The following is a 12838-nucleotide window of genomic DNA, read 5'->3' on the forward strand; positions in this document are numbered from 1 at the left end:
ATCATGTTGGCACCTCCTTGCCCTCGTCGTGAGGCGAGGCAGACCTCGCACCCGCTCGCCGCAAGCCCCTTCTTCCCCTTAGCAGGAGGCCGCCCGGGCTCACCCCGCCGCGCTCGGTGCCGGCAGTGGCCGTCCCGGCCCGTCCCCACGAGGTGCCCGCGGCCGCAGAGCTGCTGCCCGGCGGCGGCCGCCAGGTACCTCCCCCCGCCACCGCCTCCTCCGCCCCCTTTTGTGGCGGTGCCAGGCGGCCGCCGGGTTTCCTGCTGACGCCGGAGAGCCGCGGATGGGCAGGAAAGGCCGCCTCTGCTCCCGCCTCGCCCCGCTCGCCCGGCCGGCAGAGGCGCGGAGCGGTGTCCGGGAGCAGCGCGGCTGAGAGGGCGCAGGTGCGGGGCGGGCCCGGGGGCCGGGCGGCCGCGCCGAGGAGAGGGCATCGGTCATGGCAGCCCCCGCTTCCTAAATGCTGCCGGCCGCCCCTCCGCCGCCGATGGCCGAAGCCTGGAGGCTGGAGGAGGACGAGGAGGAGCTGCGGGAGCTCGGCAGGAGGCACCGGAGGGTCGCGCTGAGCTCGGCGGCAGGTGAGGGGCTGGGGCGCGGCGGGCCGTGGCGTCGCTTGCTTTGGGCTGGCCCTGGCCCGCTCCCCGGGTCTGGATTCCTGTCGGGGGCTGGGCGGCGTTGGCGCTGCCGCCCCGAGGTGTGCCGGCCCCGGTGGCCTCGCCCGAAGGCAGCTCCGTTCAGCTCAGGTGCATCCGAGCCCAAGCGTGTGCCCGCGGGCCGTCCTCCCGAGGCGCAGCCCCAGAGCTGCTCCTGCTCCGAGCTGATCATAGAGTCATAGCGTGGTTTGAGTTGGAAGGGGGCCTTGAAGATGATCTAGTTCCAACCTCCCTGCCATGCTTCAAACTAGACCAGGTTGCTCCAAGCGCCATCCAACCTGGCTTTGAGCACCTCCTTAAGCAGGTGCAGGGATGGGGCATCTACAGGTCCCATGGACAACCTGTTCAGTGTCTCGCCACACTGATGCTAACCTGGGCATGTGCTGGCCACCACAGACACGTCCAGTTGCATAGGCTGCCCTATCAGGAAATTAAATGCCGATTTTTCTTTAGAGTACCAAGGCGGAGGAAGCTCTAGGTATCAACGCTGTTTACATGTAGCCATTTCTATGTAGGTATGGACAGCAGGCCCTGGCAGACAGAAGGCAGGAATTGGTGCATACAAGAAGGCATGGAGCTTGGGAGTGAGCAGATTGATATGTATTTATAGACCTGGAGGTCGCAGCAAGCTTTTATTTGAAATAGTGAACTGCAGTGGATCCTGGCAGCAATTGAAAGTATTTAATTCAGACTTTATTGTTGATTGAGGGGCAACACACATGTCACTTTTCTGTAGTCACTGAGGTGAGAACACAGCATTTATTTTTCTGTCGGTGTAAACTTCCCTCCAGAATGAATAATTTTCCTAAAGTCTGTTTCAAGGTAAAGTCTCAGCCACACTGCATAGTTAAAATTGAATTCCAAATATTCCAATTTTTAATAATTAGGATTCAACTGTGGCAATATAGTGCCTTCTACAATTTGGGTGGTTTTGCATCCACTTCAACAACAAGAAATTGAGTATCCCTTTGTAGATGACAAAAACACAGCAGCTTGAGGGATCACAGCGGAAAACTTGGAACAGGCAGGCGCTGTGTGGCTTCCAGTGACCCAAGTTATGTCACTGCCTATCTGGGTAGGTGGAGGATTAGCAGGACCTTATTGAAACCACTGTGGTTTGGAATGTGTGCAGGGTTTCTCCTTGTCTGGGGTAGAGTGCAAAAAAACCCAGTGTTGGTTCCTGTATGGTTTCCACTATAGTTCGTGCTGCTGGTTATGGTACCTGTTTTCTAAAGGTGTTTCTTTCAGAGGTTTTTATTAGCAGAAAACACAGAGTTGGTTCTACAGTTTATATATGTATATAACCTTTGCCGCCTTCTTGTGGAACAAAGCTTGTTCCCAGGATTTGTCTTTGGCACAATGCAATAATCAGTAATAAAAGGCTCATATTCTTTTTTCAGGTTTTATTAGTGTTTTGTCCTGACAACCACCCTTGGAAATGGGCCGGCACTTTATGTTTACTTTACTAGTGTAAAGTATGTGTGAATGAATAGCATTCTGCTTTAGCTGTCTCGCCTTCTTTCCATCTGTTTGCAAGACTACATGCTGGGAAAACAGCACAAGGACTCCTAGCAGAGTATTCTCAAGGCATCCATGAAGAACATCATCCAAGGTGGATGAGTTTGCTGTTCTTCCCTTACTTGGCCTTTATTTACATACTTTTATTTACAAACCTATTGAAAATAAGTGGGATTTTTTTGCATGTAATGTGTGGTTACACTGCCAGGATGGTAATATAAATAGGTGTTAAATAAGCCTGCTAGATATTTTTATAGGGTTTAAGCAATGTAGTTGCACCTTAGCAGACCACCAATTTAAGCAGTTCAGTCTATTAAACTAATTGTGAATGCAAACAACTTAAAATTTCTGGTATGTTCAGCTTATACATGAAGATGCATAAGGGCGGTTGATCATCTTAGTCCTGCACGTGCAAGGCACATATGCAAAGTAGTACTTGAAAGGTGAAAGTTCACAAACGCTTCTGACTTACTAAACGCTCAGGCATGTAATTAGCGCTGTTTTATTGGACAACCAGAGCACAGGAGGCTCTAGAACTAAGAAGTAGTATTTTCCCTTGAAGCTAGTCACAGTTGTAGTATGCCTGATGTTGTAGAATGAAGCCAGCTAAGCTAATCTCACAGCTTGCTGCTACTCTGGAGGTGTGATCTCCATTGTGGATGTGCACTTCTGCTCTCTCTTGTATGTCAGCTCTGCTGCTTGTCCAACTTGCTGGTGAGTGAAGTTGTGGCTTGGTGGCAGCCTGGGCTGATCTACTGGGTGGCTGCTGAGGGCTCTCTTGGAGACCTTGTGCTTGCTAGAACCTGCACCAACCTGTTCTGGTGCATTGGCCAAGCAGTGGGATATTTTTTTAGCTCTCTTCAGTGGATGGGAGCCTGCTGATTCAGCTCTCTGGAATGGTTTTGCACAGGTTTGGATGAATGTTGAAGCTGGCACAGGGGAAAGAGTAGGAACATGCAGCTGGAGGGAGGTAAGAGGCTATGCCAGCCAGAAGTTCGTTTGGCTTAGGTTGCTGTAAAACTGCAGCCTGAGAGCTGTTAGAGACTTAGGCATGGATTTTTTATTTGGTTCACTGAGGGGTTGACGTGTTTGGGTTTTTTTGCTGCATTGAGTTGGGGGCCTTTTTGCTGGTTTAATGCTTGCTTGAACACTAGGCAAGTGCCAGAGCTGATGGTAAAGCGGGGATTGAAAACTTGGAGAGGTGAGCAGATGAGATGGTCAGAATCAATATTATCCATGGGTTAGTTGTAGATAGCCCAGGTGACTTGTCTGACTGCCTGTTTTTACCACACTACATGTCATGATTCCATGTCGTGGAATTATTTTCTCTGAATTCAAGAAAGCTTTTTATTTAGCGTGTTCTGGAAAACCTGTGAGGAGATATTAAGTAGAGCAATTTGAGATTCTTCTAATGAAATGTTTTTCTGAGAAAACGCTGATTTAATGATTTTTTTTTTTTTAATATATATAGGTTTTTTTAATGATAGGGAGGAGAACTACGGTATATTCTTTAAAAATTGAGAAGAATAAAAGTGGTTTCCTAGGTTTGTTGAAACTGAATCATATGGTCATCTGCTGTGGGAAAGGAAGCCAGGCTTGTTGGAAACCTTTAGGGTTTTATACTGCAATTAAATAAGTAAAATAATGTGATCAGTTTCTACCTCCCTTGTGGCATATTTCTGTCACATACATTATTGTTCTGAAAAGTAATAGAGACCATAGGATGTTTACTGGATTTTTTTGGTTTAGAATGTTAGTATTTTTATTTAGTTTGTTTTTAATAAAGTGGAAACAAAAAGTTCCAAACAAACCAGAACAACAACAACAACAAACCCCACTAAATTCCTGTTTTTCCATAGACTTACAGGCTCTCTCCAGGCTAACTTAGAGCCTTAATGTGGTGTGCTTTCCTGTTTTCACTACCTTTTTATTCTGTGACTACTGACTAAAATAAACAGACTTGCAGGAAAGTTTATAGTGAATATAGGAAATTTTAGTTATGAAATGCATTGGTTGATTATGTGTCCTTACTGCCACATTAGGGCTTAGTACCCCAATATTCTGAAGTTATCTAAAGTGCACAAGACATTTTTAACATATTCAGTATCTGCATAATTTCACTCTGAATTCTGAGCAGTGTTCCCTGAGAAAGTACAGCCCATTATGGATGTGGATTTCTTTACTTAAAAATAAAATGAAATTGCCAAATATAGAAACCAATAATCAAATTTATTTGAGTTGATAATGAAGACCTATTGTGATTTGTACTTTAATGTGTGGTAAAAGTACATGTGGTCAATAGTACAAGGAAAGGCTTTGATTTAATTTAATATTGCTCTGTTTTACTTATCACAAATGCTTGTCTGTAGTTTGTTCCAACACAGATTTGCATATGAGTTTTGCTATGCTGATTAAAACATCTCTGGGTCGTGTTTTGTTGTAGGGGTTTTTTTTCCCCTCTTCCTCTATTTCCGTTTCTCCATAGTATTTCACATTTCCTGGAACCTTTTCAACTCTAGTGGGCAATTTTAGGTTATGAGTGAAATCATCTATTCTTGGTTCGTTGGCTGACTGAGTGCTTTGGGGTTTTTTTTTGCCAAAACAAGATCTGGTTCAGAGTTGGATCAATTCTTTCTGCTCCCACAACTCCCACATCAAACTGGTGCTGACTTGTTTTGAAGCTGAGAACAATGAGCTGTGTCCAATATAACAAATTAGGGTTGAATATGTCACTGCTCAGCATGCTGAGAGGTTATGGGGGTACATTTGTATAGTGGGTCTGGTGAAATTCAGTGAACATTAATTTGCAGGCATCATGGATTTTTAACTGATAAATGAAGAATCTAGTACAAGAATGCTCAGCAGTTGTTTTCATGTTAATGCAAAAATACGTGTTTGAGCTTAAGAAATAAAGAGTAAGATGGTCTGAAATTCTTCACAAAATTCTTAAGTCTGAGACTGTTTCAGTGATGATGTCCTTTAGGATTCACTGGATCATAACAAGAACAGCTCAAACTTAGTCCTTCCCAAGGGGCACAGCGACCCTGGAGCAGAGAGAAAGCATAATTAGGAAAAGGGTGATTCTAAGAGTTCGTTGCTTAACTAAATCTTATATTTTAGAAGTGGAAAGATCTGCATGTTGCAGAACAGATGTCAGCATTGTTCAGCTGGAAACTTCTTTGCATACCTGTGTCCTTCAGTGCTGATCTGAAAATTGTTCTGTTTGTCCACACCGAGTATAACCATTTATCCTCTTTTATTCAGAGAAGAAAAAAAAATCCACATAGAGTAGATCACCTGTCTTAAATAAATTCATATAGTCTACCTGTGATCTGCTACTCTGTCCATGTGTATGCAAGAAGCCCTTAAAGAAAGGGCTGACAGGAGCGTTGGTGGGGTGCCACTATTAATTTCATTTATTTATTTATTGAATCATTTGCCTCACAAGTAGTAGAGTTGATTACCAGCTGAGCATCTCTTCCCTCTTCCTCCTAGGATTCAGTCTGTTCTGTTTTGGTAGTCCCAATGCAAACTCAAAGACTTCTCTACTCAAAGACTTCGGTTTTAATAACTGCTTGAGGTACCACCACAGTAAAATATTTAAAATCTAAAGAGCACAAATTATGTAATTCTTCTGTAATAATCTCTGACCGGTGCTGGTATGTTGTATCATGTAAGTATTGAGAGGATTACCTGATCGGGCATTTTCCATATCTCACTGAGGTTAGTGCACACATTTCCACTATATTTCATAGTCTTTGACTGTAGCTTGCTTGAGGTAAATATAAATATTGACTAAAGCTTTTCTGGAAGTTGACTAACATAGCTTATATATGGAAATTCCCCAACATTGAAATTGGAGTGTACTGTTAGTGACAAGAAAAAAACCTGCTTGCAGTCACTTGGCCAAGAGTGTAGACTAAACCCCAAAGAATGTTGTGTCCTCTGAAGAAACAACCCTTCTGAAAATGAAGGCTGCTCTAAGGAAAATAACTGAATAAATTCTGATAGTCAACAGTGTGATTTACAAGCCAAGGAAACTGTAGAAGGACAACTGATAATAATAAGTATTATTATTAAGTGGTGAAACGAACTTTCTCATTTAGGTTATAGCCAAAGCAAGGCACAGAAATGTATCATTGCTTAAGGAGAGGTAGTTTGTAGACAGAGAATGACTTATTGAATTATGATTGCCCAAAGATCATGCTATGTTGAAAGCAATAATTTCCTGTCAAGGCAACAAATGATAAGTCAGGGTTGTTGCATAAAGAATAGGGATAGACAGCAAAGGGCAAAATGAGTCATAACCTCATTTTACCGAAGTGGTTGTTGTTTACAGATGGGAAAAAAATAATATTTGTAAATAAATTTGTCAATATTTGCTTTTGACCATGTGGCCTTTGTTGTCCTGCAGTGGTTTCTTTCACATGGGGTGCAAGAGACCAACCCACACACAAGAGTCGAGGTATCTGATTTATTCACAGTGCAGCACAGAAATCCACAAAGCCGGCACACCGATTATCAAACCTTTTCACTATTTATGCATTTTAGCAAGCAAAGGCATTAGTGTTTAGTGGCTCTAAGTTACATAGTTCTCTCATTAATTAGTATTCTATTTCTACTGGATAAATGACTCTCTTGTTTCTTATGCTGATTAGTCCACATGCTAAATCTTCTTTTGAGTAGATGGGTTTCTTGAGTCAGTGGTCCTGATCTCCCCCTGCCACAATTACCTTTCACTTAGTTAGCACGTTAGATTGATGAGTTGGCTTGCTTTGTTCCTGCTAATCTGGTTCCTGCTGGCCTTATCTTGGACTTTCTGCCAAGTGTCCTTGCAGTCTATCAGTTCAGCATTCCACTGTGATTGTTTCTCAAGTTTTGTACTCCTAAATTCCTCCTTTTTTTTTTATTTTTCTGCGGCTGCAATTACTGAAGCAAGTTAAGCTGCAATTACTGAGATGTTAAATATAATTTATCTGTTTGGAAGCCATACATCACCTTGATTTAAAATCTGTAAACAACAAAGCAGTGGTGTTGACTCTCTCTCCATGAAAAGTTGATGTAGTTTTGTGTGTGTTGTTTCAGTCAGAATCTCATACAATGTGTACCATATGAAATTCTATTTTTATAGCACTAAAGTAACTTAACATAAACTTCCTCTCTTGATGCTTATTGTCTGTAATTAAATACAGGGCTTTACATTTATCATGGTCTAGTTTCTTTGCTTTGATGATTTTGTGTTTGTGACCATGGAAGTGCTGGCTGGAAGGGAGCTCTGGGGTCACCTAGTCCAGCCTCCTTCTTGAAGCAGGCCTGTTGCTAAGGCTAGATCCATCCAACCAAGGCTTTTTCTAGCTGTGTCTTGGAAGGTCATCCAAAAGAGTGGGATCTGAAAGAGGGTCATCCAAAAGAGGTAACGTGCTTCAGTCCTGCACTAACTCCTCATGAAAGAGTTTTTACTCACATTCAACCTGAACCTTCCAAGGCACAGTTGTAACAATGCCCATTGCAATATTGTCCACTAACACTAGGAAGAGTTTGCATTTGTGATCTTTGTTGCTACCCTACAGGTAGCTGCGTGCTGTGGTTAAATAGCTCCTTTGCCACCTTTTTTCTGGAGTAAAGAAGTCTGGCCTCTTCAGCCTTCTCATTGCACAGTCCTACCTTGCTTATTCAGGTTCTCAATCTATACAAAAAATGTAATGGAAGCCTTGTTTTCATTGCTGGCCAAGATTTTTTACTCTGCTCTTGAAAAACAGTATGAACCAAAGGTACTGAAGTATTTCAACAGCAGATTTGGGAACACAACATATCATCTTTTGATCTGTGGTTTGTGCTTGGCAAGTATCCTTCCCTTCAGTGAAGGACAAAAATAAGTTTTGCAGGAAAGCATAGATTTAATGGTTGATGGCACATACCAAGAAAATTTACTTTTCTTTTTTTTCTCAACATTGTATGAATTTTGAAAGACACAGGATTTTATGTCTATCAGTATTTTTAAATTGGCCCTCTGATGTAGTACTGTTACACTAATTGCTTCAGGTGGTGTTGTAAATCTGTAGAGATTTGTATGGATTGCATGTGTTATTCTAAAAACATCGGTTTGACATTCTGACATGAAAATTTAGAATCTTCTGACAAAAGTTAATGGAATTCTAAAAAAGATACTTCAAAGATGAACTTAATTGGTTTATGAAGTCTTGCATGTGTTACAAATCAAATCTATCCCTACTTTCTATGGCTGTATTTGGGTGCAGCCTGAAGGACTTCATTACAGCAAGGCTGAAAATGTTCACACTGTAGTAGAAGCTGAATGCAACAGATTTTATTGTTCATTTCCTTTCCTACTACCTTTTTTTCCCCCCCTAAGCTTTTTAAGAGATTATAGTATTTGTTGTGTGAGTGTGTTACTACCTCAGTCAGCTTGTTCAGGCTTTTGGAGAAAATGTGATTGGATCAGAACATACTAAAGATTTCAAATTATTGACATTGTCACTCCTCTAAATAAGGGCACACCCTCAGCCTTTCAGAGCTGTGATAGTAACTCATATGTGTCCCAGTGAACAAACTGAAGAAAACCAAGAATTTTATCATTTTCATGCCCTCAGGAACATCGTACTGGGACAGACAAAAGGTTCATCCCCTCAGGTAACCTATTTCTTACAATTGCCTACAAATGTTTTCAGGAAAGTATGCGAGAAACACCTCCTAGGATTCAATTTTTACTTCCAAGAGAGTTTCCTTCCCTTCTGCAGTCAATTTCTTAGCAAGTTCTTGGAGGCTGCATATAAAAGGCCTTGCTAAATCATTGCCACTGGATTTATCTTTTACAAATTCAATTCTGTTTTTGAATCCACTTAGATTTTTGGTCTTCAAATCTTGCATGGCAGTAAGAAACGCGATTATTCTATGTAAGAAATCAGTTACTACCTTTTACCTACCTTGGTTGGTATCTTTACTGGGTATTCACTGGTTCTTGAATTGTGATGATAAATTTCTAATCTATATGCTGCTTTCGATATGGCCTTGAGCATGGTGATTTACATCCTTATAACTTAGGAAAAACAGTGCTTGAAAATTTACCTACAAAGGGATTTCTGATCCATTCTTCTTCTAGACAGAATATTGTATGCATAAGAGAGGCCATTTGATTTTTTTTTTCTTCAGTTATAGTATTTTGATTTTATTTATAAGAGAGAAGCTAAAATTAATATAACTTGTTTTCTCAAGGTGATAAACTTGTATTCAGCATGCATTCCTTCTTACATTAAAACCTGAGTGCTCAGTATCACAGATCTGTTCATGAAAATTGATTCAGGTTGTGCACATCTGTACTAAATCATTTAAAAGAATTTTAAATGATGTTGGCTCATGCTGTTGGAGCAATGGGACATAAATGTCTAGAAACAAGCTCAGCATTTTGATAACTTTCTCATAATAAATTGCTTCGTCAGTGTGCTATATTCATTTTACGACTGCATTGTAAATTTAGGTATAGAAACTAATAGAAATGTGGGACTTGGGATCAAATTAGAAGTTTTAAAACTCTCTCCTTCTGCAGCATAGTGAAGTGCCACAGTTTAACTGATGGCAAATGCTGTAAGCTTGGTCATTTGCCTTAAGCTAGCCAACCTTTGCAAGTATGTCTGACTTAACACCCAGTGAACTCCAGACTGGGGTGATGAAGTTTACCTGAGGCTGGACACCTGCTGTAGTCTACCACGGCCTTGACCTAGTTTAGGCAGGTCAAGACAGTGCTTGGAAGAGTGTCACTACCAGCATGGAACACGTGTCACTGAACGATGAGATGGGATAATGTTGTAGACCTCACGTATTCAGCACTCATGGGCCTAACTTCACGATGACAAAATCTGTTTTTTCTGTGCTGGTGTGCAAAGCTTGCTGTAGATCACCAATATCATCTCTGGGAAATGCATGGTAGCAGCTGCCACAACATCAGGCACACTTCATTTCTCTGATTACTGTCCACTGGCTTGATGTTGGTGGTTCCATTATCAAGAATTACTTAATTGAGATGTGTCTTTTCAATATTTTGGCACCATAGCAATGTAGAGGTACTTATTAGTGTATTTACAGAAATTGGATGCCTCTGACAGGATCTGCAGGCCTTTTTGGTGAGTGCACAGAAGTGGGGAGAGGTCTAGGAGCACATGGGAGAAGAGGTATTTCTCCAAAGTACCAAAGAATTGCAACCGTTTCTGCCAGCGTTACAACAGTGCCCAGGAACCCTGGGCTTATCTGTGGTAAATACAGGATTCTTTGTTTTGAGCGTTTCTGGATGCTTATAGCTTTGCCATCCTTTTGCTTGGTCATTTTAAGTTACCATATGATTTCTGAAGCCTCTCATTGAACAGTATGGAAGCTGCTTTGTGTTACCATGAATAGCAACTGAATGGATGGATTTGTGTTTAGAAGACTGATGACAAGATGCACTAGCCCCATGTCAGGGCTAAAAGCGACTAAAAAATTACTTTTGTAATAGCTGCTTTTTCTACTCTGTATTTTTGAGAGGTTGGGAGGAGAAGGAAGTACAATTGCCAAACATTTGAAAAAATGGGTGAGAAAGCTCTGTGAAATATTGTAATTTCTCAGAAGCCCAGAAGTAGGTGCAATCAGCTTTGTCTACAGTACAAGGGCCACGTGTGAAGAATGAAAGGTGTATGTATATGAGTGGTTGTTTAAAAGGCATTTCTTAGAATTGTGACTTACAGCTTTCTTTTTGTACACAGAGAGAACTCAGCACTTTTATTATGATTTGTATATGATTTGTATATGTTTTGTAAATTGTGTTGAATTCAACCATGTTTTCAATTTTTAAATGAAAAATAATACACCAAGCTGTGTGTTGTGAACCGTGAACCATAATTATTTTTGCTGTGCACGCTTGAACTTGCTACCAAGTGGTATAAAAGCCCAGTGCTTTTATAAAACCCCAGGAAGGGTTGCCTGCCTCTCTTTCATCACAGCTGGTGGTGTTTCTATTCTGTGACTTGCTGTTTCCTTGTTGTCCCTCTCTTTTTTTCCCTCCTGTCTTCCCTTTTTATAAAACATTGTTATTTTCTGGTTTGGAACTTGGAAGGATATGTTTCACATAGGTTAGGCAAGTGAGCCTGTGCTAAGAAGGTAATGACACTGGTGTCCAGTGGCTGCATCTTTCTGGACACAACAGATGTGGCTACAGAGGGATCAGATGGACTGCACAGATGGGCCTTCTGCATGAAGTGAAATCATGGTGCAAGGAATCCAGCTGTGCATAGGGACTTCTGGTCAGGCTGGTCCTTCAGGACCGAAGGGCACACGTATGCAGATTTACACGCACACGTTAGGCCAGTAAAGAAGGACTCTGAGGTACCTTGAAGGGGATTTGGTAGTTTTTTAACACTTACCTTGAAGTAGATGTGGATAAACTCATCGCACACCTCAGTAAAATGTCTTCAGAATGCCAGGTGACTCACTACTTAAGAAATTGAATGCTGATCACTACATTATTTAATAATATGGATTAAAACATTACTTGCTTCAATAATAGGGAAGTGCTGGGCTTCCTTTTCTGTGGAATACTAGCTTAGAGTTGCACAACTTAAGTGTGTACTCAAAGCTGTTGGATGAGGGTTATCTCAGATTGCAACAATTTGTTGGTATATGACAACATTATTAAACAAATCAATGTGTTGCACCTTCACATTAATCCTTTTTATGATGTTTCTAGACCTTTTAGTCTTTGATGATTAAAGTGCAGGAGACCATTTTGGGAGTAATCCATTTTATGGTATGCATGCAGTGCATGTGAGAAGCAATTGTTAAATTCAGTTTCTCAGAATTTTTCTGTTGAGCAGAATTACCAATGTCACTGGAGGAAGAATATTTTGTTAGTAGGCTAATTTCAAATGCACTTCCCTAGAAAATTAGTACTTGTAAAAAAAATCATTGAGGTTTAAGACTGTTCTCATTAGGTGCCTTTATGTGAACTGGGTAAACAGTTTGGGGATTCTTTTACCATAAAAAGTGACAAAGGACCACAAAATATTCTGAGAAAAAGGTGTTGAGTATTTCAGTGGTATCTTAAGAGAAGTAAATACTGTTATTTGCCTGGTACATTTCTTCTTTTTTTAGAACTGTTGGGTTTTTTATGGTTGAGTGTTTTACAATCCTTTATTTTAATATGTAATTTTCTTTCTCTCTATGTTGTTTCATCCCCCCAGTCTCCAAACTTCTGCCAAAGTGCAGACCTATGCACTTACTTACACTCACTATAATGTCTGATTTCTAAATTGGAAGCAATATTACCTTTATTCTGTCAGTGCCTTCACAGGATAAAATAAGAAAAAAAAAGAAAAAAAAAAAGGAATTTTCGGAATTTTCTTGATTGTTTTAAAGCTGAATTAGTTTCCCATGATATGGAAATGGGACTATCTTCTGAATTGCTATGCAATCTAATTGCTATTGTGAATCCATGTGTCACTCACATTGAATATGACTTAACTTCTATATGCTTAGTGCATAAGATTATACTGGAAACTTTCATTGTTGAGGTTTGCCATCTCAAGAGGAAAAACATATTGTTTGAGATTAGCAAATTCAGAAAATTTTTAATCTGGATTATCTCAGTTGCTTAGAGCATGTGCTAGGAATGCCAAGGTTGTGGGTTC

The 12838-nt window shown here is 41.0% G+C and overlaps 1 protein-coding gene across 3 annotated transcripts in view; it reads left to right on the forward strand.

The window, feature by feature from the left end:
• The first annotated feature begins 238 nt into the window (after positions 1-238).
• SH3D19 (SH3 domain containing 19) overlaps positions 239-12838 on the forward strand; it is an 87061-nt gene continuing 74461 nt past the window's right edge. For 2 of the 3 annotated variants that reach the window (XM_027635888.1, XM_027635885.1), the window contains exon 1: positions 240-575. Coding sequence is in view for 2 of the 3 variants with exons in the window: in XM_027635885.1 (XP_027491686.1) it covers positions 458-575 (118 nt within the window). In the remaining variant the exon portion in view is untranslated. Of the gene's footprint in view, positions 576-12838 lie in introns of all 3 variants that reach the window. The other variant, XM_027635884.1, reaches the window with a different exon arrangement.

This window comes from Corapipo altera, unplaced genomic scaffold (assembly GCF_003945725.1).
Source record: "Corapipo altera isolate COAL_440 unplaced genomic scaffold, ASM394572v1 22b, whole genome shotgun sequence".
Taxonomy (NCBI): domain Eukaryota; kingdom Metazoa; phylum Chordata; class Aves; order Passeriformes; family Pipridae; genus Corapipo; species Corapipo altera.